Source organism: Panthera tigris, chromosome X, assembly GCF_018350195.1.
Source record: "Panthera tigris isolate Pti1 chromosome X, P.tigris_Pti1_mat1.1, whole genome shotgun sequence".
Taxonomy (NCBI): domain Eukaryota; kingdom Metazoa; phylum Chordata; class Mammalia; order Carnivora; family Felidae; genus Panthera; species Panthera tigris.
This window is the reverse complement of record NC_056677.1, coordinates 57,080,924-57,104,032: the sequence shown is the minus strand read 5'-3', so window position 1 is coordinate 57,104,032 and position 23,109 is coordinate 57,080,924. Positions and strand designations below refer to the sequence as shown.

Genomic DNA, 23,109 nt, shown 5'->3' with positions numbered 1-23,109 from the left:
TGAACTAGAATAGGTCTTTAAGAGACCCTTTAAGGGAACCCCGCTTTCCTCTGTTTCTTTACTCAACATTCTTAAAATATTATCAGGAAACCAAGATTATATTACCGAAAGATGGAAAATTATAAAGGGTGGTAATCTCTGGGTGATAAAATTATGGCAGTTTTAAGATTTATTCTTTATACTTTTCATTTTAAATGTCCTACGAGAAGCAACATATCACTTTTATAATAAGAAAAAAATGATTAAGAGTTATGGAAAATAAGGATATTAAAAGAAAATAAGCTCACACATACATAAGAATAAACTCCAAATGAAAATACAAAATGCAAAAAATAAAATCAACATAGGTACTAGAAGGACACAAATTCCTCTTTAACCCTGCTATAGGGAAAGGCATTCTAATTATGAATCAAAATCCAGAAGCATGAGAATATAAACATCATACCCACTTTGGAAAAGTTTGGCAGTTTCTTAAAAAGTTAAACATATGACCCAGCAATCCTACTTCTAGCTATCTACCCAATAATGTCTGTACAAAAACTTGCAGGTAAATGTTCATAACAGCATAATTCATAATAGCCAAAAAGTTGAGGGGCGCCTGGGTGCCTCAGTTGGATAAGCATCTGACTTAGGCTCAGGTCATGATCTTGCAGTTTGCGGGTTTGAGCCCCGCATCAGGCTATCTGTTGTCAGCAAAGAGCTTGCTTCGGATCATCTGTACCCCCCTCCTCTGCCCCTCCCCAACTTGTACCCTCTGTCTCTCTCAAAATAAATAAACTTTAGAAAAAGTTTTTTTTTTTTTTTACAGTGGAAAATAGCAAGTGTTTGGCAAGGATGTGAAGAAACTGGAACACTCGTGCACTGCTGGTAGGAATGCAAAATGGTATAGCCACTATGTAAAATAGTATGGCAGTCTAATTTAAAAAATCAAAGAAAAGAGTTACTATATGATCCAGCTATTTAGCTTCTGGGTCTACACCCAAAAAGAATTGAAATCAGGGTCTTAAAGCATTCATGGCAGCATATTCACAACAGCCAAAAGGTGGAAGCAACCTGTGTACAACGAAGGATAAACGGATACACAGCATGTGGTATACATACACAATGGGACATTTTTCAGCCTTTAAAAGAAAGGAAATTCTGACACATGCTACAACATGGATGAAACTTGAAGATATTATGCTAAGTGAAAAAATACAATCAAAAAAGGACAAATATTGTATGATTTCACTCATTTTAGGTGCTTCAGATAATTAAATCAAAGTAGAAGGGTGACTGCCAGGACTGAGAGGAGAGGGGAAATTGGGGTGTTATTGTTTAACAGGTACAGAGTTTCAGTTGTGCGAGATGGTGGTGATGGTTGTATAAGATTGTGAATGCACTTAATTCCACTGAACTGTATACTTAAAAATGGTTAAAGTCGTGAATTTTATTTTATGTATCTTTTACCACATTTTTTCAAAAAGGGCCAAAGGATCAAAAAATCTGATAGAAAATGAGACATATGAATAGACAATTCACTAGAAAAAGAGATAAAAGTGGGCCTGAAACATATGAAAAAAAGCTGAGATCCACTGATAAAGAAATAAAAATTAAAATGAGATACTGAGATAGTATTTCTCACCTATTGGATTGGCAAAAAATTGAGAAGTATGACAACACATTCTGCTGGTGAGGATATGGGGAAACAAGCCTTGTCACACCCTGCCACTGGGAATGCATATTGGCGTAACTCTTTTGGAGGGGAATATGGCAATATCTAACAAAATCACACATGCACTTACCTTTTGTCTTGGCAATCCCACTTCTAGAAATCTACCCTGAAGATAAGTCACTAATAATATGAGAACTGAATAACACAAGGTTATTTGCTGCAGTATGTTTGTAATCACAAGATACTGGAAACAAACCTAAGTGCCCATACATAGGAAAGAGGATGAATTAGTATGTACAATAAGAGAACTATGCAGCTGTATAAAAGAATGAGGAAGGCTTTTATGAACTGATAAGAAATGATTTACAGGCAATACTGAAAAGAGCAAAGCCACAAAGACCATCTATGGCATATTACCATTCATATAAGAGGATATGAAAAAAATAAATAGGTATATGCTCATTTGTAGAGGAGAAATATAGGAAAGCTAGACCAGAAACTAAAGAGATTGGTTCAATATGGAGCAGGGAGAATAGTGGTAGAAATAAGGGTGCAATGGGAATAGGGTAGCAGGGATGAAGAGGGAATGACATTTCACAAAATATATTGTGGTAAAAAACATGTTAACAAAATTTACCATCATAACCATTTTTTAAGTGTACAGTTCAGTAAAGTATAATCACATTATTGTGCAATGGCTCTCCAGAACTTTCTCATCTTGCAAAACTGAAACTCTATAGTCATTAAACAACTCCCTGTTCCCACCACCCCTTCAGTCTATTCTTTTACAGTTTTTTGCCATTGCTTTTATTTCTACACTGTTTTTCACCTTTATCTATAAAGCACATAGACCTTTGCCTATGTTTTCTTCTAGTTCTGTTGTGGATTTTTCTTTTTCTTTAATTGCGGTAAAAACTTATTGTCTTAACCACTGTTAAGTGTACAGTTGAATGGTTTAAAGTATATTTACATTGTTGTGAAACAGATCTCCAGAACCTTTTTATCTTGTAAAACTGAAATCCTTTGCCCATTAAACAACTCCCCTTTTGCCCCTCCCCACCCCCAGGCCCGAGTCACTACCATTCTACTTTCTGTTTCTATGAATTTGACTAAGTATCTCATATAAGTGGAAGCATATAATATCTGTCTTTTTGTGATTGGCTTATTTCACTTAGTATAATGTCCTCAAGTTTCATTCATGCTGTAACATGTAATAGGATTTCCATCCTTTTTAAGGCTGAATAATATTCCATTATATGTATATGCCACATTTGTTTATCCATTCATCCACTGATGGGACATTTGTGTTTCTTCCACTTCCTGGCTATTGGGAATACTGCTGCTATGAACATGGGTGTGCAAATCTCTCTTTAAGACCCTGCTTTCAATTCTTTTGGATATATTACCCAGAAGTGGGATTGCTGGATCATGTGCTATTCTTATTTTTAACTTTTTGAGGAGCCTCCATACTGTTTTCCATGGCAGTTATACCATTTTACAATCCTTCCAACAGTGCACAAAGATTCTAATTTTTTCCACATGCTTGCCAACATTTGTTATTCAGTATTTTTACTACTAGCCATCCTAATGGGTGTATGGTGATATTTCACTGTGGTTTTGATTTGCATTGCTCTGCTCTATTTCTTCTTTGTATAACTCTGACTCTTAGAGCATGATAATATTTCATATGCCCTTTGCATACCTGAAATATAAACTAACAATTAAAACCAACCAAGACGTAGGGGAAACCCAAAATGGAATACAAACAGTAACTGTGGGAAACAGTATCTTGCCTGGATACTCTAAGCCTAAAGACAAAAAGAACTGTATGTAAATGCTGTAATCCAGTTCATAAAAGTGTTTCTCACAGGGGTATGGACTAGCAATTTTGAAACTACTGTATGTATATCCTGGAATTGAACAAATAAGTAAATAGATTGTAGATAATAAGAGTTGGTGTCTTACTGTTGGAAAAAGGAGTTATAAATAGGAGGAGGAAGAAGGCTAAAATGAACCCGGTAGTGTTGGACTGGAATCAGAGGTATTTGGTATAAAATCTGGCTATTAATATATAGAAAGACAGATATAAAAATGTAGATATGAGTATATGTGTGCATTACCAGACATACAGATATTTCCTCTCTACCGGCTGAGAGGGCCTAGAAGCAGTGACACCCCAGTAACAACAAGCACACCCAGCACCCAGATTGGGTTTCTAAACACTATTTTCCAATAAAAAAATCAGGGCTCTTTTGAGATATGGTTGATTCTAGAACTGGGGAGAGGAAAATACAAGATGGGTGTGGAATATTCTGTAGAAATGTTTAAAAACTGGAGGGTGAAAAAAAAAAAAACAAACTAGAGGGTGTATTGAAGAACATAAAATCACCCTGAAGGAGAGCCTATTGGACAAAACAGGAACAATCTGAGCAATAAAACAAATGATAGCATTGGATGTTAGCCCATAGAATAAAATAAATACCTATGATTCTATATGGATATAAGTAAGTAATCAAATACATAAATGGGGGAGAATAAACAGCCACAGTAAAATTCCAATTAATAAGTTTCTGAGGCTAGAACTCATCACATCAGGCTGCCTCAAAGCTAACTAGAACGTTTGGCAAGATCCCTACCTTGATGCCAAATGCTACCAGAAACTTTAGTCTATCAGGGTAAAACAACCATCAGAAGAAATGGCCTCTGTTAGAATATACATTTAAAATTTATCTACGACTCTTTTAAAAAAATTTTTAAAAAAGCGGGGTGGGGGGGGGGGACACCTGGGTGTCTCATTTGGTTAAGCATCTGACTTTGGTTCATGATTTCATGGTCTGTGAGTTCAAGCCCCACGCCAGGCTCTGTGCTGACAGCTCAGAGTCTGGGGCCTGCTTCAGATTCTATGCCTCCCTCTCTCTCTGTCCCTCCCCCACTCATGCTCTGTCTCTCTCTGCTCTCAAAAATAAATAAACATTAAAAAAATTAAAAAAAAATAAAATTAATCTATGGCTCTTACTTTATAGATCTGGGCAGGGTACCTCCATGGGCTTGTAGCAACAAGACCTGTAGCTGTTGTACCTGGGAAAAGCAAAGAAAAATAGTAAGCTAATCACCAATCAAAAGCTACTTATCCCTTGTCAGCTAAATTACTACAATTAGCCATAGAGTAATTCTACTCAGTGCCTATGAAATCTAAGGCATATTTAGGCCTTACAGAAAACATCAAGGTTGACGATTCAGTGACAAAAGTCCAAACAGCACTATATGAATAGCTAGTACTTAGAACTTGAGTTGTTCCTTTTACCTAAGCATCTTAATGACTTTTACCAAATGTCTATTTTTAAAACATTTTTCTAAGTTGGGGCACCTGGGTGACTCAGTTGGTTAAGTATCCGACTTCAGCTAAGGTCATGATCTCACAGTTCATGGGTTCGAGTTCCGTGTGGGGCTCTGTGCTGACAGCACAGCCTACTTTGGATTCTGTGTCTCCCTCTCTCTCTCTGCCCCTTTCCCCACTCATACTCTGTCTCTCTCAAAAATAATCATTAAAAAAAATTTTTTTAAGTTTATTTATTTTTGAAACACAGAGACAGAGAAAAAGTGAGGGAGGGATATAGAGACAGACAGACAGACACAGAATCCAAAGTAGGCTCCAGGCTCTGAACTGTCAGCACAGAGCCCGATGTGGGGCTTGAACCCACGAACTGCGAGATCATGACCTGAGCCCAAGTCGGACACTTAACCGACTAAGCCACTGAAGTGCCCCTTGAGCATCTATTTTTTTTAAAGTCAAACTCAGCTCTAGGCCAGGTAATATGAGGAGGATACGAGAATAAACTCCTGTGTTTTATTCTCAAGTTTATAATCTAGTTGACAAAGACAAGCCTATGGCCTGAAATAGTAAGAGACAAAGAAGATAGAAGATGTGAATTCATAAAATACAGTTAAGTACTTTAGGGCTCTGAGAAGAAGCAAATTAATAAAATTCCAGAACAGTCAAAAGGAGGCTTCTTGGGGCTAGTTCTTAAACCAGAGTGCATGCACATTCATCTTCTCTCATTCCCTCCTACGATGAAAGAGGAGCTGTGCCACCTGTTATGACCAGTCTCCTTGCTTGCGCTTTGGATCCCAAACTCTTCTTGCCTCCTGATGAATCATACTGTTATCCCCTCTCTCTTCTGTATCTTCCACGTCTCCCTTTGTACAGGATCCTTTCTATCAAAATTAAAACATGTTCAAGTCTCTCCAATCTTAAAACAAAACAAAAGCACCCTTCTCAATCCCACTTCCTATCTTTTGTCCTATTCTCTCCTTCACAAAGTTTGAGAGCATCGTCTATACCTGTTGCCTCCATTTCCTTTTGTTCACCTCTCTCACCTGCTCAACCTATTCAAATGCGATTTCTGCCTACAGCATTCCACTGACAAAACTCTTGCTAAGGTCACCAATGATCTGCAGGTCACTATATCCTATGGGCATTTTTCAGTCTTCATTTTACTTGACTGTTTGGTAGCAGCTGGCTTACCAGATACCATACTTTCCTGCTTTTCCTTCTATTCTTCTAACTGATCTTCTAAGGCTCTTTCTTGGCTAATCTTCACACCAAGTGTCCTTTAGATGATAAATCCTCAAAACTCAGTATCAGTCTTCTTGCTTTATACTCTTTCCTTAAAGTCTCATCTCTGACTATGGTTTCAATTACCATCTATGAACAGGGGACTCCCAAATTTATCTCAAACACAAGTCTTTTTTAATTTAGAGCTTTATATTCAACTATGTACTTAATTAATATTTCCACTTAGTTGTCTGCTATCCCCAAACCTGTTCCTTTTCTAGCGCACTCAAGGTCAGTGAACATGCAGCTTCACATGCCAGAAATTTGGCTGTCGAACCCTCATGCCCCTATCTAAGCCACTGGTCATTTCTTTCCATCACTGTCACCATCACCCTAAGTCTAAGCCACTATTTAGCTCTCTCTTGGACCACTGTAGTAACTTCTTTTTTAAAAAATTTTTAGAGTTTGTTTATTTTGAGAGAGAGACCACGTGTGCAGGGGAGGGGCAGAGAGAGGAGAGGGAGAGAGAATCTCAAGCAGGCTTTGCGCTGCCAGCACAGAGCCAGACACAGGGCTCGAACTCATGAAACTGTGAGATCATGATCTGAGATGAAACCAAGCACTGGACGCTTAAAAAACTGAGCCACCCAGGCAACCCACACTGTAGTAACTTCTTAAAGTGGTCTCCATGAATCCACTCTTGCTCCACTATAATCCATTTCCACACAGCAGCCAGCTCATCTTTTAAAAACATAAATTATGAATAGTACCACACGACTTAAGATCATTTTTAACACAGTCCGTGAGGTCTTGATGAGGTCTCTGCTTCTTCTTTAGTCTCATACTGGAATACTCTTTCCTGGCTCCCTCCACTTTAGCCACACTGGCAGTCTGTCAGTTCTTCAAGGGCACTATATGCCTTCCTAAATCAGGACCCTTTCAGACTTGGTATATGCCTGGCACTGTTCTAAGTGCTTTCCATGTATTAATTCATCTAACCCTCACAAAAACCCTATGAAGCAGGTATAATTATTCCCATTTTATAGATAGGAAAACTGAGGCACAGAGAACTTGCCCAAGGTACATACCCAGTGAGTTATAAAGCTAGAATTTGAATGTGGGCAGTCTGACTCCAGTGTCAATGCTCTTAACCACTATACTTTGTTACATATGGTTTTTCTTCTCCCTGGATGCCTCTTCCTTGTTTTCTTTCCTTCTTTTCCTACTCAATCCCTGAGACCTCAGCTCACACATTGCTACCTCAGGGAAGCCTTCTCAGCTTAGATGTATAACAGAAGACCCTGTTCCATACTGTCATACTACCCTACATAGCACACTATCTCATTTTATAATGATATGTTGGTATGAATACGTGTTTGGTGTTTGTCTCTCCCACCAGGCAGTAAGTTTCATGAAGGCAGAGACTGTCTCCTTTGCTCGACAATGTATCCCAACACAATACCTGGCACATAATAGTGTACAATACATATTTATTGTTGGAATGAATGAACAAATGAATGACTAGGAGGAAGAGCATTTTTGGCAATAGAAATACACATGAAAGAAAATGGAGGGACAGAACTGAGTATGGTATTTTATAATTGAGATGATACTGTTAACAGGTAAATTACTTGTATTTTGTACAGTGACCCCTGGGAGGAAAGGAGATAGGGGAAGAGAAGGGAAGGAAAGCTTCAGACTAACTGAATAGTAGCTATTATCACCAAGGAGGAAGGCCAGAGATGGAGTGAACACTACACAGTTGGGAAATACTAGATTCCCAGTATAAAGAGTACCCTGGAAGGTAAGAAAACTTGACCCCTGCAAGCCTGGGCTGATCCAACTACTCACCTTCTCATCTCCTCTACCAGAGCTACTGAGCTGTTACACAACCAGTTATATTGATACCACCACAAATGCATGCTCCTAGTCAGCTACCTCTTCCATTTCCATGATTTCAAGCCTCTGTGGTCTCTTCAGTCCCTCTACCCTATTATCTGGTTGCTTGCTCTTTGAAGATGACCTTGCTTCCAACTACACTGAGAAGTTAAACGTCATCAGGCTGAAAATCCCTCAATTTTCCTTCTTTTCCCTCTAAATTATTATCACTGTATTCTTCCTATTCTGACTTTGTTTCTTCTAGTCTTGGTGGCAGGTATCCCCTCCATGGTCAAAAGCAAATCCCTCTTTATTTGTGCTCAGGATCTCAACTACTTAGAGATGGCCTTTTAGCAACTAGTCCCTATTCTCAGTTTCAGTCTCTCCCAACTGGTTCTTTCACTTGCTCAAGTCTCTTCCATTTTTAAAAAAATGTTTATTTTATTTATTTTGAGAAAGAGAGAGAGAAAGAGAGAGAAAGAGAGAGAAAGAGAGAAACAGAGAGAGAGAGAGAGAGAGAGAGAGAGAGAGAGAGAGAGAATATATCCCAAGCAGGCTCCAAGTTCAGCACAAAGCCTAATGCAGGGCCCGATCCCACAAACCGTGAGATCATGACCTGAGCGGAGAACAAGAGTCAGATGCTCAACTGACTGAGCCACCCAGGTGCGTCCTGAGCCTCTCTCATGTTTAAAAAAAATTTTTTTAATGTTTATTTTTGAGAGAGAGAGAGAATGAATGAATAGGGGAGGGGAAGAGAGAGAGGGAGACACAGAATCCAAAGCAGGCTCCAGGCTCTGAGCTGTCAGCACAGAGCCTGACATGGGGCTCAAACCCATGAACTGCAAGATCATGACCTGAGCCAAAGTCAGATGCTTAACCGCCTGAGCCACCCAGGCGCCCTGCTTCTTCCATATTTTTAAAAACAAACAGACCTATATCCTTTGACCCTTGACTACCTAGCTATTGCCTTCTTTCATTTTGCCTTCTTGAAAGAAGAGCCTACCAACTTCCTCCAGTTCCTTATCTAGCATTCACTGTTGATCCCACAACAATCTGAACCTCTTCTCACTGAAGTCACCAATAATCTCCTTGTTGATTAAAAAAAACCAATGGACACTTTTCAGTATTTATTTTACTCTACACTTCTTTATAAATTTGTACTTTTTAAAAAATAACTTTGTACTTTTGATGGTCCTTGAAACTTTCTTCCCTTGTCTTCCATGATACGACTGTTTTTCTTCCTACTTGTTGGCTCCGTCTTAGTCTCTCTTTTTTGCTTAGTCTCTCTTTTTTGTCTTCCCTCTTTTCCCCATTCCTTAAAAACTGCTGTTCCCCCAGTGTTCTGTCTTTGGCTTTCTTCTCTTTGTGGCCATTTACTCATTCAGCAAATATTTAGTGAGTACCTTGAATGTGCCATTTGGTCTCATCCATTCTATAATAATTTCAGATTCCATCTAAATGCTAATGGCTCTTAAATCTGTATCTTCAGTTCAGACCTCTCTACATTAAACCCAAAGGCCAGCTACGTTTGAAAAACTCTACTTACATGTCCCCCAAGTTATTCGAATTCGAAATGCCCCAAACTGAATTCCATCATTTCCACTGTGTGTCTGGGTTCTTTCACACAACATTATTTTTATGAGATTCACCCATGTTTTTCACTGTGGTTACAAATAATTAATTTTATTAATTTTTTAAAAACTTTTCTCACTTTACCCTGTGTTTCCTCCTGTATTCCCTGACTCAATGATTGGTACTACCATTTTAATCAGTTGTCCAAGCAAGAAACTTGAGAACAACCTTGATTCTCCCTACTTACTGACCCTTCCACATCAAATTTGTTACCAAGCAAGCTCTAGACATTCTACCTCCTTGGGTTATTTTCTTTCTAATTTGTACCCTTCTCTTTATTTCTATGGCTACTATCTTTAGTTTAGGCCATAGTTCTCACCTGGGTTATTATAATAGCCTACAGTAGATCTGTGGGGGATATGTTCCAAGACCCCTGATGGATGCCTGAACCTGTAGATAGTACTGAACTCTATATATACTATGCCTTTTCCTATACATATATACCTATGATAAAGTTTCATTTATAAATCATGCAAGTAAGAGATTGACAGTAACTAAAATTAAAATAGACCAATTATAATCATATACTATAATAAAAGCTACATGACTGTGATTCCCCCCCCAAAAATATCTTATTGTACTGTCCTTACCCTTTTCCTTGTGATGATATGAGATGATAAAATGTCTACGTGATGAGTGTCTAAGTGAGGTGAATGACATAGGCACTGTGATGTAGTGTTAAGCTACTATTAACCTTCTGACAATACGTGAGAAGGAGAATCACCTGCTTCCAGTCCATGGGTGACCATGAGTAAACTGAAACTGTGGGAAGTGAAATCATGGATAAGGGGGGGTACTATTGTAATTTGTTTTCCTACTTCAAGTTATACCTACTTCTAATCTATTTCTGTATACTTGCTAGAGTGATCTCCCTAAAGCACACATATCACCATGTAGCCCACTTACTTTCAATAGCTTTCCACAGCTTTCTGGTTGAATTTCAAATTCTCTAAGCGGTCATGTAAGAACTTTTGGGATCTGACACTTGCCTGCCTCTCTTGCCTTGTCTCCCACTGCTCACTTTTTTATCAGTGAAATCTCCAATGCCACCCCCAAATCTTAAAGATGACAATAAACATGTTAACAGGAATTACTTTAGAATTTTCCCAAACCAACAGAATGCTTAGCCAACATCTCTAAACTTCTGGTAGAGGAGAAGCTGAGAGACAGAAGCTCTATCATTCCACTCATACACTTAAATTTTTCCCATCAAATTTTAAGTCCCTTTTACCTGTTGCTTCAGATGATTAAGTTCAGCCGTCTGGGGATCGATATTAACAACAGGTTTATTCTTGATTTTTCTTGCTCTGTCAGCATAGCGAAGGGTATTTAATGTTTCTTCTAGATTGGAGTCAGCAGGACTCACACAGGCTATCATAAGTGTATGGCTATTACCTCCTAGAGAATCTGAAAAATAACAATAGGAGGAAATAAAATCAAACAATCAGGATGCAAGGAAAGCTGTCCATTTAGGTCGGTGCCTTCAAACTCAGAGCTCTAAGAAAAAAAATTTTAATAATCTGCAAATTTCCTGTTAGTAAAAATACTAAGATTTTTTGTTGCATAAATGATATAGTTTAGAATCCTATTCCATGTGTCCCCATTCGTAAGACTGTGATTTTGGCAGTTAGTTGGGTTAAAACAACTCAGGCCTAGTGCAAGTAAGTTAGGAGCCACAAGTGGAATTAAACATTCTTAGGATGCCCTCTCTAGGTAGGTTTTAATTATTCAGGGAATTCTGCTTATCAAGTACTAATAAACAGTAATCAAGTTCATTTTCAGTTACAAAGTATAAAGTTCAGTTGGCATTCTGTAGATTTCTTGGCTTTCAAACCCATCTATGAAGACACCTTTCCATTATCTTACAAGCCTGCCTACTAATGGGTCTCTTTCCGATTTATCAGTTAGATAGCTCTGTATAGGATAGTCCAAAAATCTGTTCACCGATCCCATCTTTACCTTCTCAGCACTATTACTCTGAGTCACTCTCTTATTTTTTTTTTAAATTTTTTTTAACGTTTATTTATTTTTGAGACAGAGAGAGACAGAGCATGAATGGGGGAGGGTCAGAGAGAGGGAAACACAGAATCCAAAACAGGCTCCAGGCTCTGAGCTGTCAGCACAGAGCCCGACGCGGGGCTCGAACTCATGGATGGCGAGATCATGACCTGAGCCGAAGTCGGCCACTTAACCGACTGAGCCACCCAGGCGCCCCTACTCTCTTATTTTTAGAGGCACTCTGGGCTTACCTTGAAGCAGTCGAGTCAACTTGGAATCTCTGTATGGCACAAAGCCACCCTTTTTGTCATCTCCAAGAGCACTGATCACATTTCCCAAGCACAGGAGGCCTCGGTTAATATTAATGCCTAGTAGCAGGAAACACAATTTAAATTGCTTAGTAAAGCATCGAACATACACCTACATAAAATAAAAACCCCACAGAAATATTAAATCATCAGTCTTAAGGAGACTTCTTGATCTTCTTCACTTTTCTGAAAACAAAGGTCTAAATGTTGGATATGCACAACTGAATTTGTTGAGACTTCTTGCCCTTTCCCATGGAAACAAAGTAGACAGACAGATAACTATCACCATGACAACAACAATTTGTATATTTACTTTTTATATCCATTACCACTTTTAATTCTCAAATTAGTGCTGAGAAATTAGATGAACAGCTATTTTTCATCATGTCACTAAATTATATTTACTATCATTCTCACTTTACAGATAAGGAAACTAGATCAGAGTTTCTATGACTTGTCTAAGGTCAAACAGCTGGTGAGTGGTAGGCCTGACATTCCATCTTAGGATTTCAGTTAAGTCCTATGCTTTTTCTTTCACACCACAGAGGAATATATTTTCTCTTGTTGCTTTAAAAAGGGTAAAGATTCTTTTCCACTTCTTGAATTCCAAAGTTTGCTTTTTAAACCCTGTAATAATTTCTGAGGTCCTTCTAAAGCCTCTGACCTTCCCATGATTATGTTTACTGTGAAAAGGCTACATAGTATAGTGGTTAAGTGCACAGGCTTTGGTGTCAGATAGACTTAGGTTCTAATCCTGGCTCTATCACTGACTACCTATATGATTTTGGGTTCTGCTCTAAAATGAGGCACATCTATCTACCTCATTGGGTTGTGGTGGAGAATTAAATGATATACAAAGTGGGGTGCCTGGGTGGCTCAGTCAGGTGAGTGTCCGACTTTGACTCAGGTCATGATCTCATGGTTCGGGGGTTCGAGCCCTGCCTTGGGCTCTCTGCTGTCAGCACAGAGCCTACTTCAGATGCTGTCCCCATCTCTCTGCCTTTATCCCACTCACGCTCTCTCTCTCTCTCAAAAATAAAAAAAGATAATTATACAAAGTTAAATGACAAATAAATGGTATCATTTTTGTTTAATGCTACTCTACCTTTTTATTTACTCAGCCATACTGTGGACTCCCATACAACCAGAAATAACTATATATCTACAAGATCCTGAGCTCCAAAACTCCTCTCTGACTGCATTCTACTAGCTTTTCATTTCTTTCATGGGTCCTGCTCTTCACCCTTATAATAGCCACCAATTTACTGATACTTTATAATACTCCCAGTAGATCATCCTCCCCTGGGCCTTAAACTACATATTCTGGACACTATGATCGATCATTTCAGTTAGGCTTTCTCAAGCACTCACTAGACCCATGACCTTCTGCCTTCCCATCATGTCAATTCCCAGTCACACGTTAGACTAACTGTGGTGTGTGTGTGTGTGTGTGTGTGTGTGTGTGTGTGTGTGTGTGTGTAAGTTACTGTAGGCTGCAATGCTGGAGAAAGTCACATAACTAAATGGACTAGATCCATTCATTATAAAACACTGCTCTCTGACTTTTGCTGAACACTTCATCAAGCGGCAATCTTTTCTTCCTCATTCCTACTTCACCAGAGCAGCTATTCTAAACACTCATCATTTTCAAGACTGTAAATCTACCTTCACTCTATTAGTGGATGATTTCAACAAATACATTGTGGAGATCAAAGTTATCTGCAAGGGAAGGTTTTCCCTCTCCTCACCTCATAGTCTTTTCTTTGCTGTTACTGATTCCTTCATCCTTCTTGTTTCAGAGGAGTAAATAACCACCTTTATTTCCCCTTTAGTGTGCTGGTGTCTCTAGTCCCCCCCATTTTCTCTGGGACGTTGAAACCTTTGATCTTCTCCCTCTCTCTTAGATCTTCAATTTATTTTCCCTTTACTAATTTCTTCTTTTCAGTCTCTATACATGCTCAAATCTCCCAAATCTAAAACAAAACCAATCCCTTCAAGCAACCATTCCTGTCTTTTCCTTTTATTGCCAGCTGAAAGGGATACCATTTTTCAGGGCCATTTATCCTACCCAGGATGTGAAGGAGAGTCTGCTGAGATTTATCAAAGCTGCTCACCAATACCTGTACTAATCCTTGTATTAGTTCATTCCTTTCTTTTCTTTCCCCTTTGAGCCAAACAGAACACAGTTCCATCTCATTTGCTCATATCCCATCTGGGATGTTAAGGAAGAGACTGCTGAGGTTTTTCAAACCTGCTGAGCAAAACTTCCATCTATAGTGTCGTACAAGAACAACAATAAAAAAATCTAGATGAACCCTGAGAAGAATCTATGGCAACTTTGATCTAAGCAAGAATCATTTACTTGGGTATAAAGAGGCTGTTTTTTTTTTCTTTTTCAAATGAGAATTGGGGCTTTGGAATAGAAAGAAGCAAGGGAAATGAATGTCTCTCTAGAAAGAACCCATCACGAAACAGGATCTGATTTTCTGTTAAGAGATTTAAAATGATGAGTTCATGACATGGATGGAGTGTACATCATAAAGACTGGGAAGAACATGTTTGCAGAGGTTTAAATTTCTGATCAATGATGGCTATGGAGAAAAAATGCCCAGATAAAATTATAAAATCAGAAGTTATTCTAAGATTGAGAATAGATCAAGCAAGGAGAGGATCAAGAATACTACTTGACATTTTTGGGTGTTTATTTACTATGGCAACAAACACATTTTGCTTTTTAGGGGACATCTGGCAATACCTGGAGACATTTTGGTTGTCACAATTTGTGGGGTGGCAGGCAGTGCTACTGGTATTTGGTGGGTAGAGGGCAAGGATGCCTCTATCCTACCAAGAGACTGGACAGCCCCCCCAAATGATCTGATCCGAAATGTTAATAGTGCCACAGCTGAGAAACCCTGCTCTACAGGTGAAGAAAATATCTGCAAGCCCAAGGTAGATAACCAAGTAAAATGGGGTGAAAAATGGAGGTAATATAGTATTGATATGGTTTGCCTAGTCAGAGAGAAAGGGAATGATCTGTTACTGCAACAGATCACAAAACTTATAGGAGTAAGTACTGAGAAGGGACAGAGTAGAAGGGAATTTGATTAGGAGACAGAATCTTCATTCAGACTCTGCCTCTTCCACTTACCAATATGTGTGAGCTTGGATAAGCCACTGAAACTCTCCTTTATTCATAAAATAGGTGTAATACATACCTTACCTCAGGGGACTATGATAAAAATCAAATGTGATCTACAAAGTACTACCTACATGTTTTTATTAATAGGGTAGACAAACTTGGATTATTTGGATCTCTACTAAATTACATGAGGCTGAAAGCAGACAGCACCTGACAAATTCCTAATCTATTCTGATAACAGTTTCTTCACTCAGAAGACACTTTGAGTGGATAAGGAAATGGCTGCTTTGGCCTTCAAGCTGATACACACGGAAGAACTGATTATAGAAGTAAAATGATGGGAATCTGTTTGCTGGGGACTGAGGGGCACAGTCATACACCAGTATGCTAGATGTTAAGAAAACAGATCCACAAAAGTCAGGAAAAAAGACAGCTAACTTTCTGGGAACAGGACGTCTAAAAGAGAAAAAGGATAGAAGGCTTTCACAGCATAAAACTGTAATTATCTAGTCACAAATTATTCCAATAAAAAATCGATGTGGCTTCACAGAGATCAACGTAACAAATAAATTCATATACAAAAAGAACACAGAGCATTATAGGAAGTTTGACCACCAGCATTTCTCTCCTCTCCCTCCTTAAAACACCACTAAAAGGAATTTTAAAAGTACTCACCCACAAGATCACAGGACATAGGAGAGAAATATCAGTAGAGAGGAGGTTTCAACATATTTTTAGAGTACACGTAGACAAGCAATAACGGATTTAGCAAGATGGAAGAAGCCTCAATCTAAAGAGCCTTCGGAGGGACAATAATGACGACAGTGACAATAACAGCTAAGTTTATATAGTGTATACCTATTCTAGGTACTTTATACATATTAACTCATTTAATCCTCACAATAGTCCTATGAAGTATGATCATAGTTGTATTGACAGATAAGAGAGTTGAGGCACAAAGAGGTTAGGGAAGTTGCCTAAGGTCATGCAGCTAATAAGTGGCAGAGTCAGGACTCAAATAAAGGCAGTCTGGCTCCAAAGTCCATGGTCTTAATCTCTATGCTCTATGAAAATGAGCTGATTTACTCAGAGGCATCAGGTACATTGGAAAGGGGACAGACTTGAGGCTGATAAGAGGGGATAGGTAGAAAAAGCATATAAAGAACTCTGGAACTGTCAAGTCTCTGCCCCAGAACCATGCAACTAATGTGTTCCCCATTCTCCATCATTCCCAGGCTACTTAATGGGATGGTTTTTCTAATACCTACCCATTAAATGTTGATATTCTCTTGAAACTGCCTTAAGCTCTTTGCTTACTATATATATTCTCCCTGGGTTTATACAGCCTAGAGTTCCAATAAATACCGATAAGAATGACTCCCTAATCTGCATCTCCAAACCAGACCTCTTTCCTGTTGTCCAGAGCTGTATTTTAGCTGCTTACTGAATAACCTCCAGTGGGCTGTGCCCATGAGGCATTGCATAAAAATACTGGACAAAACAGAATTCATCTTTTGGTGTAAATCTATTTCACTTCTACCACTGTTCCCATTTTCTCGCCATCTAACCAGTCATCCAACAAACAGCAAACCTGAGACATCCTGGACTTGTCTCTTTTCTCACCCCACACATCTGAGTCCTTTTCATCGAACACTTAGTGAACAGGCACAATGTTCCAGGCACTGTGCTAGGTATTAGAGATACAAAGATGAATAAGTCACAATCTCCACTCTCAAGGAGTTCATAATCTACAGGGAGAGATGGATGCACAAACAAAAATAATTGCAAATATAACATTAAAGTATACATATAGTCGAAATGGGTTCTCATAAGAGGGAGTGGTAAACTTTACCTGGGAAGGTAACAGACGGCTTCAGAAAAGAATGAAAAATTTGAGCTGAACTGTGAAGGATGACTAGAACAGTGCCAGTGGAGGAGGGAAGAGTAGGAAAGAACAGTGCAAGGGCATTCCAGGCAGAGGAAGTAGCATATGCCAAGGCACATATTTGTGAAGAACTACGGGTAATTCAGTATGAATACAATGCAAGTTATAAGATGGAGAGTGACAAATAATCAGGTTAGAGGGCAGCTCAGGAGAGATCATAAATGCACGACAGATAGGTCAGTCTCAGGTATTTGTATTTCTCATGTAGGGCAGTGGTTTTCAAACTGTGTCCCTCAGAACCTTAGGGATACTTTAGGGAACCACAGAGATTCTTCAGAGTTTCTGCAATGGTCATTTGGGCTTTGTTTTTTAAAATTTTTTACTGTGGTAAGATAGGGGCGCCTGGGTAGCTCAGTCAGTTAAGCGTCCGACTTTAGCTCAGGTCATGATCTCACAGTTTGCGAGTTTGAGCCCCACATTGGGCTCTGTGCTGACAGCTCAGAGCCTGGAACTTACTATGGCAACATATATGTAACATAAAATTTACCATTTTAACCATTTTTAAGTGTACAGTTCAGTAGCACTAAGTACATTCACACTGTTGTGTAATCATCACCACTACTTACAGTCATTTTAACTATTTTAAAAACTGCCTTTACACAGCTCACTCCAGTGTGCTGTATTTCAAATCTTAACATGCTGAAGTCAACCAGCACATTGTTTTGTGCAGCAAGGTTAGTTAATTTTTTTACGGTCTTTGAAAATACCTCTAATATGTGTGCATGTCTTAATGTTTCACAAATGTGTATTTTAAGGCTGTGGCTTTGCATAGACTTTTCCCTGGTCACATGCTCGCTCATGGAAAATCGTGCAAGTTATTATACCATTATAGTACAAGTTTGTACTGAAACACCAGGCAGAGGCAATTCTTCAAATTCATGCACTTATCACTGCATCATCGTCAGTTGTGTAGTACCAAATGGATGTTCACAATCTACATGCCCACTGATAGATGAATGGATACACAGAATTCAGTGTACACACACACGCATATACATACAAAGGAATATTATTCAGCCACAAAAAAGACAGAAATCCTGCCTTTTGCAACATGGATGAACCTTGAGAACATTATGCTAAGTGAAATAAGTCTGATGGAGAAAGGCAAATACTGTATGTTCTCAATTATACGTGGAATCTAAACAAGCTGAACTCACAGAAAGAGAGTGGAATGGTGGCTGCCAGAGGCTGAGGAGTGAGAGAAATGGGGAGGTGTTGGTCAAAGAATACAAACTTCCAGCTATTAGATGAATAAGTTCTGGGATCTCATGTAAAGCATGGTGACTATAATTAACATTACTGTATTGTATACTTGATAGTTATTAAGAGAGTAAATCCTAAATGCTATCACCACACACACACACACACACACACACACACACACACACGGTAGTTATGTAAGGGGATAGAAGTGTTAACTAACCTTATTATGGTAATCATTTCACAATATATACATGTATCCAATAATCACACTGTATACCTAAACTTACATATATGTCAATAATATCTCAACAAAAGTTAGAAAAAATGATTAAATGAGAAAGTGCATATGAAACACTTAGCCAATGGCACTAAAAAAAAGATAGTTTCAGTGCTTCTTATAAACTTTGCAAGTATCCTGTTAAAAGCATTTATAGTTATTACATAACATAAACTAGAAAAGATATTGCTAGTGATACAACTTTGGATTTAAATGTCCTATCATGTGAAACTCCCAGATCAGGTAAATAATTGAGGAGAATCCTGAGGTTGTAATTTGGACTGTTACAAAGTGTTTAGGGGCGTTGGGGTGGCTCAGTTGGTTGAGTGTCCCACTCCTGATTTTGGCTCAGGTCATGATCCCAGGGTTGTGGGACTGAGCCCCATGTGGAGCTCTGCACTGAGTGTGGAGCCACCTTAAGATGATCTCTCTCCTTCTCCCTCTGCCCCTCTCCTCTGCTCACGCGTACTCTCTCTCTTTTCAAATTAAAAAAAAAGTGTTTATAATTCACAGCTACATATGATGAATCAGGATATTCTTGGTAATGTGTCACCAGAATAAATTATAGGAAAAGTTAGATGCAAAAACTTAAATAAGGTTCTGTCATCTAGAATCCCCATCATGTCATATACTAAGAATGAAGAATATTCACTAGAGCTTACTTTGTAATGGTGAAAGTCTAGAACCAATCTAAATGTTCATCAGTAACGGAATGGTATAATAAATACAATGGTCTATCTATACAATATATAGACATAAAAAAGAATGTGATAGAGATGTTTAAGTTAACATGGAACAACCTCCAACATATATCATTCAGTGAAAAAAATAAAGGGTAGACTAGAACAGAGTACATTATACGCCTCTATTTGTATAGAAAGAGAAAATATCTAGAAATGTGGACTAGGGATTTGGGGAAAGAGAAAAAATGCTTTTTATTATAGTGCATTTAAAAAAGTTTTTCTTTCAAAATAATTATTTAGATTCACAGGAAGTTGCAAAGAAACGTACAGGAAGGTCTTATACATCATTCACCCAGCCTCCCCAATGGTAACATATTGCACAGCTATAGCACAGTATCAAAACCTGAAAATTAACATTGGCACAATCCCCAGAGCTTATTCAGATTTCAGCAGTTTTTACATGTACTCTATGTGTGTGTGTGTGTGTGTGTGTGTGTGTGTAGTTCTATGCAATTTTATCACGTGTATAACTTCAAGTAACCAACACCAAAATCAAGATACAGAACTGTCCTATCACCACACAGCTTTCTCGTGCTACCCTTTATATGCACACCTACTCCTTTACTCCCCAATCCCTAGCCCTTGTCAACCATGAATCTGTTCTCCCATATAATTTTGCTATTTCAAGAATGTTTAAATGGCATCACACACTATGCAACTTTTTGAGACTGGCCTTTTTTTTCCCCACTCAGCATAACAATAATCCATCCAAGGTGTTGTCTGCATCGATAGTCATTCCTTTTTTTTCTTTTAATACTTTTTTAAAATGTTTATTCATTTTTGAGAGAGAGAGACAGAGACAGAGCACAATCAGGGGAGGGGCAGAGAGAGAGGGGGAGACCCAGAATCTGAAGCAGGTTCTAGGCTCTGAGCTGTCAGCACAGAGCCCAACGCGGGGCTGGAACTCACGAACCACAAGATCGTGACCTGAGCTGAAGTCGGATGCTTAACCGACTGAGCCACCCAGGTACCCCAGTAATCATTTCTTTTTACTACTGAGTAGTATTACACAGCATGGATGCACTACATTTTTGTTTAACCATTCGCCTGCTGATGGACATTTTGAATCATTTCCAGTTTTTGGTTATTACAAATAGAGCAGCTATGAACATTCACGTGTGAATTTTTGTGTGAACATACACTTTCTTTGGGATAAATGTCCAATAGTGCAATTGCTATATTGTTTGATAAGAACATATTTAGTATTTCCCTGAGTGTACCTTTCTACATTCCCATCAGCAATGTATGAGAGATTCAATTCTTCCACATTCTTGGCAGCATTTGGTATTGTCACTATTTTTTCTTTTAGCTATTATGAGAGGTGTGCAGTAATACCTCATTGTGGTTTTCATTTGTATTTCCTTAATGACTAAGGATGCTGAACACCTTTTCATGCAGTTATTGCCATCTGTATGTCCCCTTTGGCGAAACATCTGTTTGTGTTTTTTGCTTACTTTGTACTTGGATTGTTTTTTTTTACTTTTGAGTTTCCAGAGTTCTTCTGAAGTCTGATATATTCTAGATACAAGTCCTTATATATATTCTAGATATAAGTCCTTCATTGCACTTCATTTTTTATTACAGAAATATTCTATATTTCTAGATATTCTAGATACAAGTCCTTTGTTGTACTTCATTTTTTATTACAGAAAACTCTATGATATGCCCATTAACATAAAGAAAGAAATTGTGATCATAACTATAATGTTCTTCTCGTTTGAAGATTGACTTATACAGTGTTATACATTTGAACTTATAAAATAAATTTACATGAATTTAAAATCTGTTCTTTAATTTATTTCAACTGTTAGAATTTGTTGTAAGATTTCACTTAAAGAAGCGTTCCTCTGCTTTAAAAGGAAGGCAGATAAAAACATCTGCTGTAGATGATGGAAAACAAATGAAAAGTTTTAAAGAGGGGGTATATGTGATCGAATTTGGATTTGGTAAATATTACTTTGGTCGTCAGTTGGGAGGTCAATTTGGGAGTAAAAAACTGGTGTCTTAAGGAACCATTTAGAGGGTGCCTCGGTGGCTCAGTTGGTTGAGCATCTGACTTTGGCTCAGGTCACGACCTCGCAGTCTGTGGGTTTGAGCCCTGTGTCAGGCTCCGTGCTGACATCTCAGAGCCTGGAGCCTGCTTCGGATTCTGTGTCTCCCTCTCTCTCTGCTCCTCCCCACCTCATGCTCTGTCTCTCACTCTCTCTCTCAAAAGTAAATAAACATTAAAAAAAAGGAAACCTTTTAGGAAGTTATTTTAATAGTTCAGGTGAGAGATCTCTAATGACTGGAACACCAGAAAAGGAGCCTGGGTGGCTCAGTTGGTTAAGCGTGCGACTTCAGCTCAGGTCATGATCTTGCGGTTCATGAGTTTGAGCCCTGTGTCAGGCTCTGTGCTGACAGCTGAGAGTCTGGAGCCTGAATCAGATTCTGTGTCTCCCTCTCTCTCTGCCCCTCCCCTACTTATGCTCTCTCCATCTCAAAAATGAATAAACATTAAAAAAAATTTTTTAAAGAAAGGTATCTGAGACATAAAAATGACATGACCAAGTAACCTTTTAAATGTGGGAAATGAGAAAGAAAGAGAATGAATACAACATGTGCTCATATTCCGGGGATAAGGCAGATATGCATTCATCCGGCCAACTAACAGTTACTGAACACCAAATGTGTGCCAGGCACAGTGCTTGGCACAGTTAGTGGGAAAATAAGAACTGGTCTTTACCTCCAAGGAACTCAAAGTCTAGTGGGGAAAACTGACAAATAATTACAATGAAAAGGGAGAATGCAGTGAGATGTGGCAGGGTGACAACTGACTGAGAAGGGAAGTAATCTATATCACGATAAGGTGTTAGGTTATATAGGCTTTTAGGTAAATGCATTTGTCAAAACTCAGTTAGTATACACTTAAAATTTATGCTTTCCATTCTTTCAAATTTTACATTAAAAAATATAAACAAATATTAAACTCCAGTTAATAACACGTAAGCTTAAGTATTTAGGAGGAAGTGTACTAATGTGTGTGATTTACTTTAAAATGCATTTGAAAAAGAATACTACTTGGCAATGAGAAAGAATGAAATCTGGCCATTTGCAGCAATGTGGATGAAACTGGAGAGTGTCATGCTAAGTGAATTAAGTCAGTCAGAGAAAGACAGATACCATATGTTTTCACTCATGTGGATCTTGAGAAACTTAACAGAAGAACATGGAGGAGGGGAAGGGGGGAAAAGTTACAGAGAGGGAGGGAGGCAAACCATAAAAGACTTAAATACTGACAGCAAACAGGGTTGATGAGGGGCGGGGGAGAGGGCAAAGTGGGTGATGGACATTGAGGAGGGCACTTGTTGGGATGAGCACTGGGTGTTGTATGGAAGCCAACTTGACAATAAATTATAATTAAAAAATAAAAATAAATTAAAAAAATGAAAAAGAATATGGCTTAATGAGTGGCTAGATATGTCATAAAGCAAATAGACTAAAATGTTAATGGTAGAATCCAGATGCTAGGTTTAGGGCCTTTCTTGTAAAATCTTTTAACTTTGCTGTATCTTAGAAAAATCTCATAATAAAGTGTTAGGAAAAAACACTATGGAGCACCAGCTGATGCTATGCTTCATATTAGAGATTTCACATTTGGGTGACATCTAAATTGTGAATTGAAATATTAATAAGAATTGCCAGTCAGATCAAAAGGGAGCAAGAAACTCAGGCACTCAGTCAGGACCAACTACGTGTCAGGCACTATGCCAGGCCCTAAGGATTCAAAGATGAATA

General features: G+C 38.5%; 1 protein-coding gene across 2 annotated transcripts in view; it reads right to left on the bottom strand.

Moving 5' to 3' along the window:
- KIF4A (kinesin family member 4A) overlaps nucleotides 1–23,109 on the bottom strand; it is a 120,214-nt gene that overhangs the window by 64,216 nt on the left and 32,889 nt on the right. For both annotated transcript variants that reach the window (XM_007097578.3, XM_042974913.1), the window contains 3 exons: nucleotides 11,969–12,085; nucleotides 10,951–11,126; nucleotides 4,671–4,732 (listed from right to left, as the gene is read on the bottom strand). In XM_007097578.3, coding sequence (XP_007097640.1) covers nucleotides 4,671–4,732; nucleotides 10,951–11,126; nucleotides 11,969–12,085 — 355 coding nt within the window. The remainder of the gene's footprint in view (nucleotides 1–4,670; nucleotides 4,733–10,950; nucleotides 11,127–11,968; nucleotides 12,086–23,109) is intronic.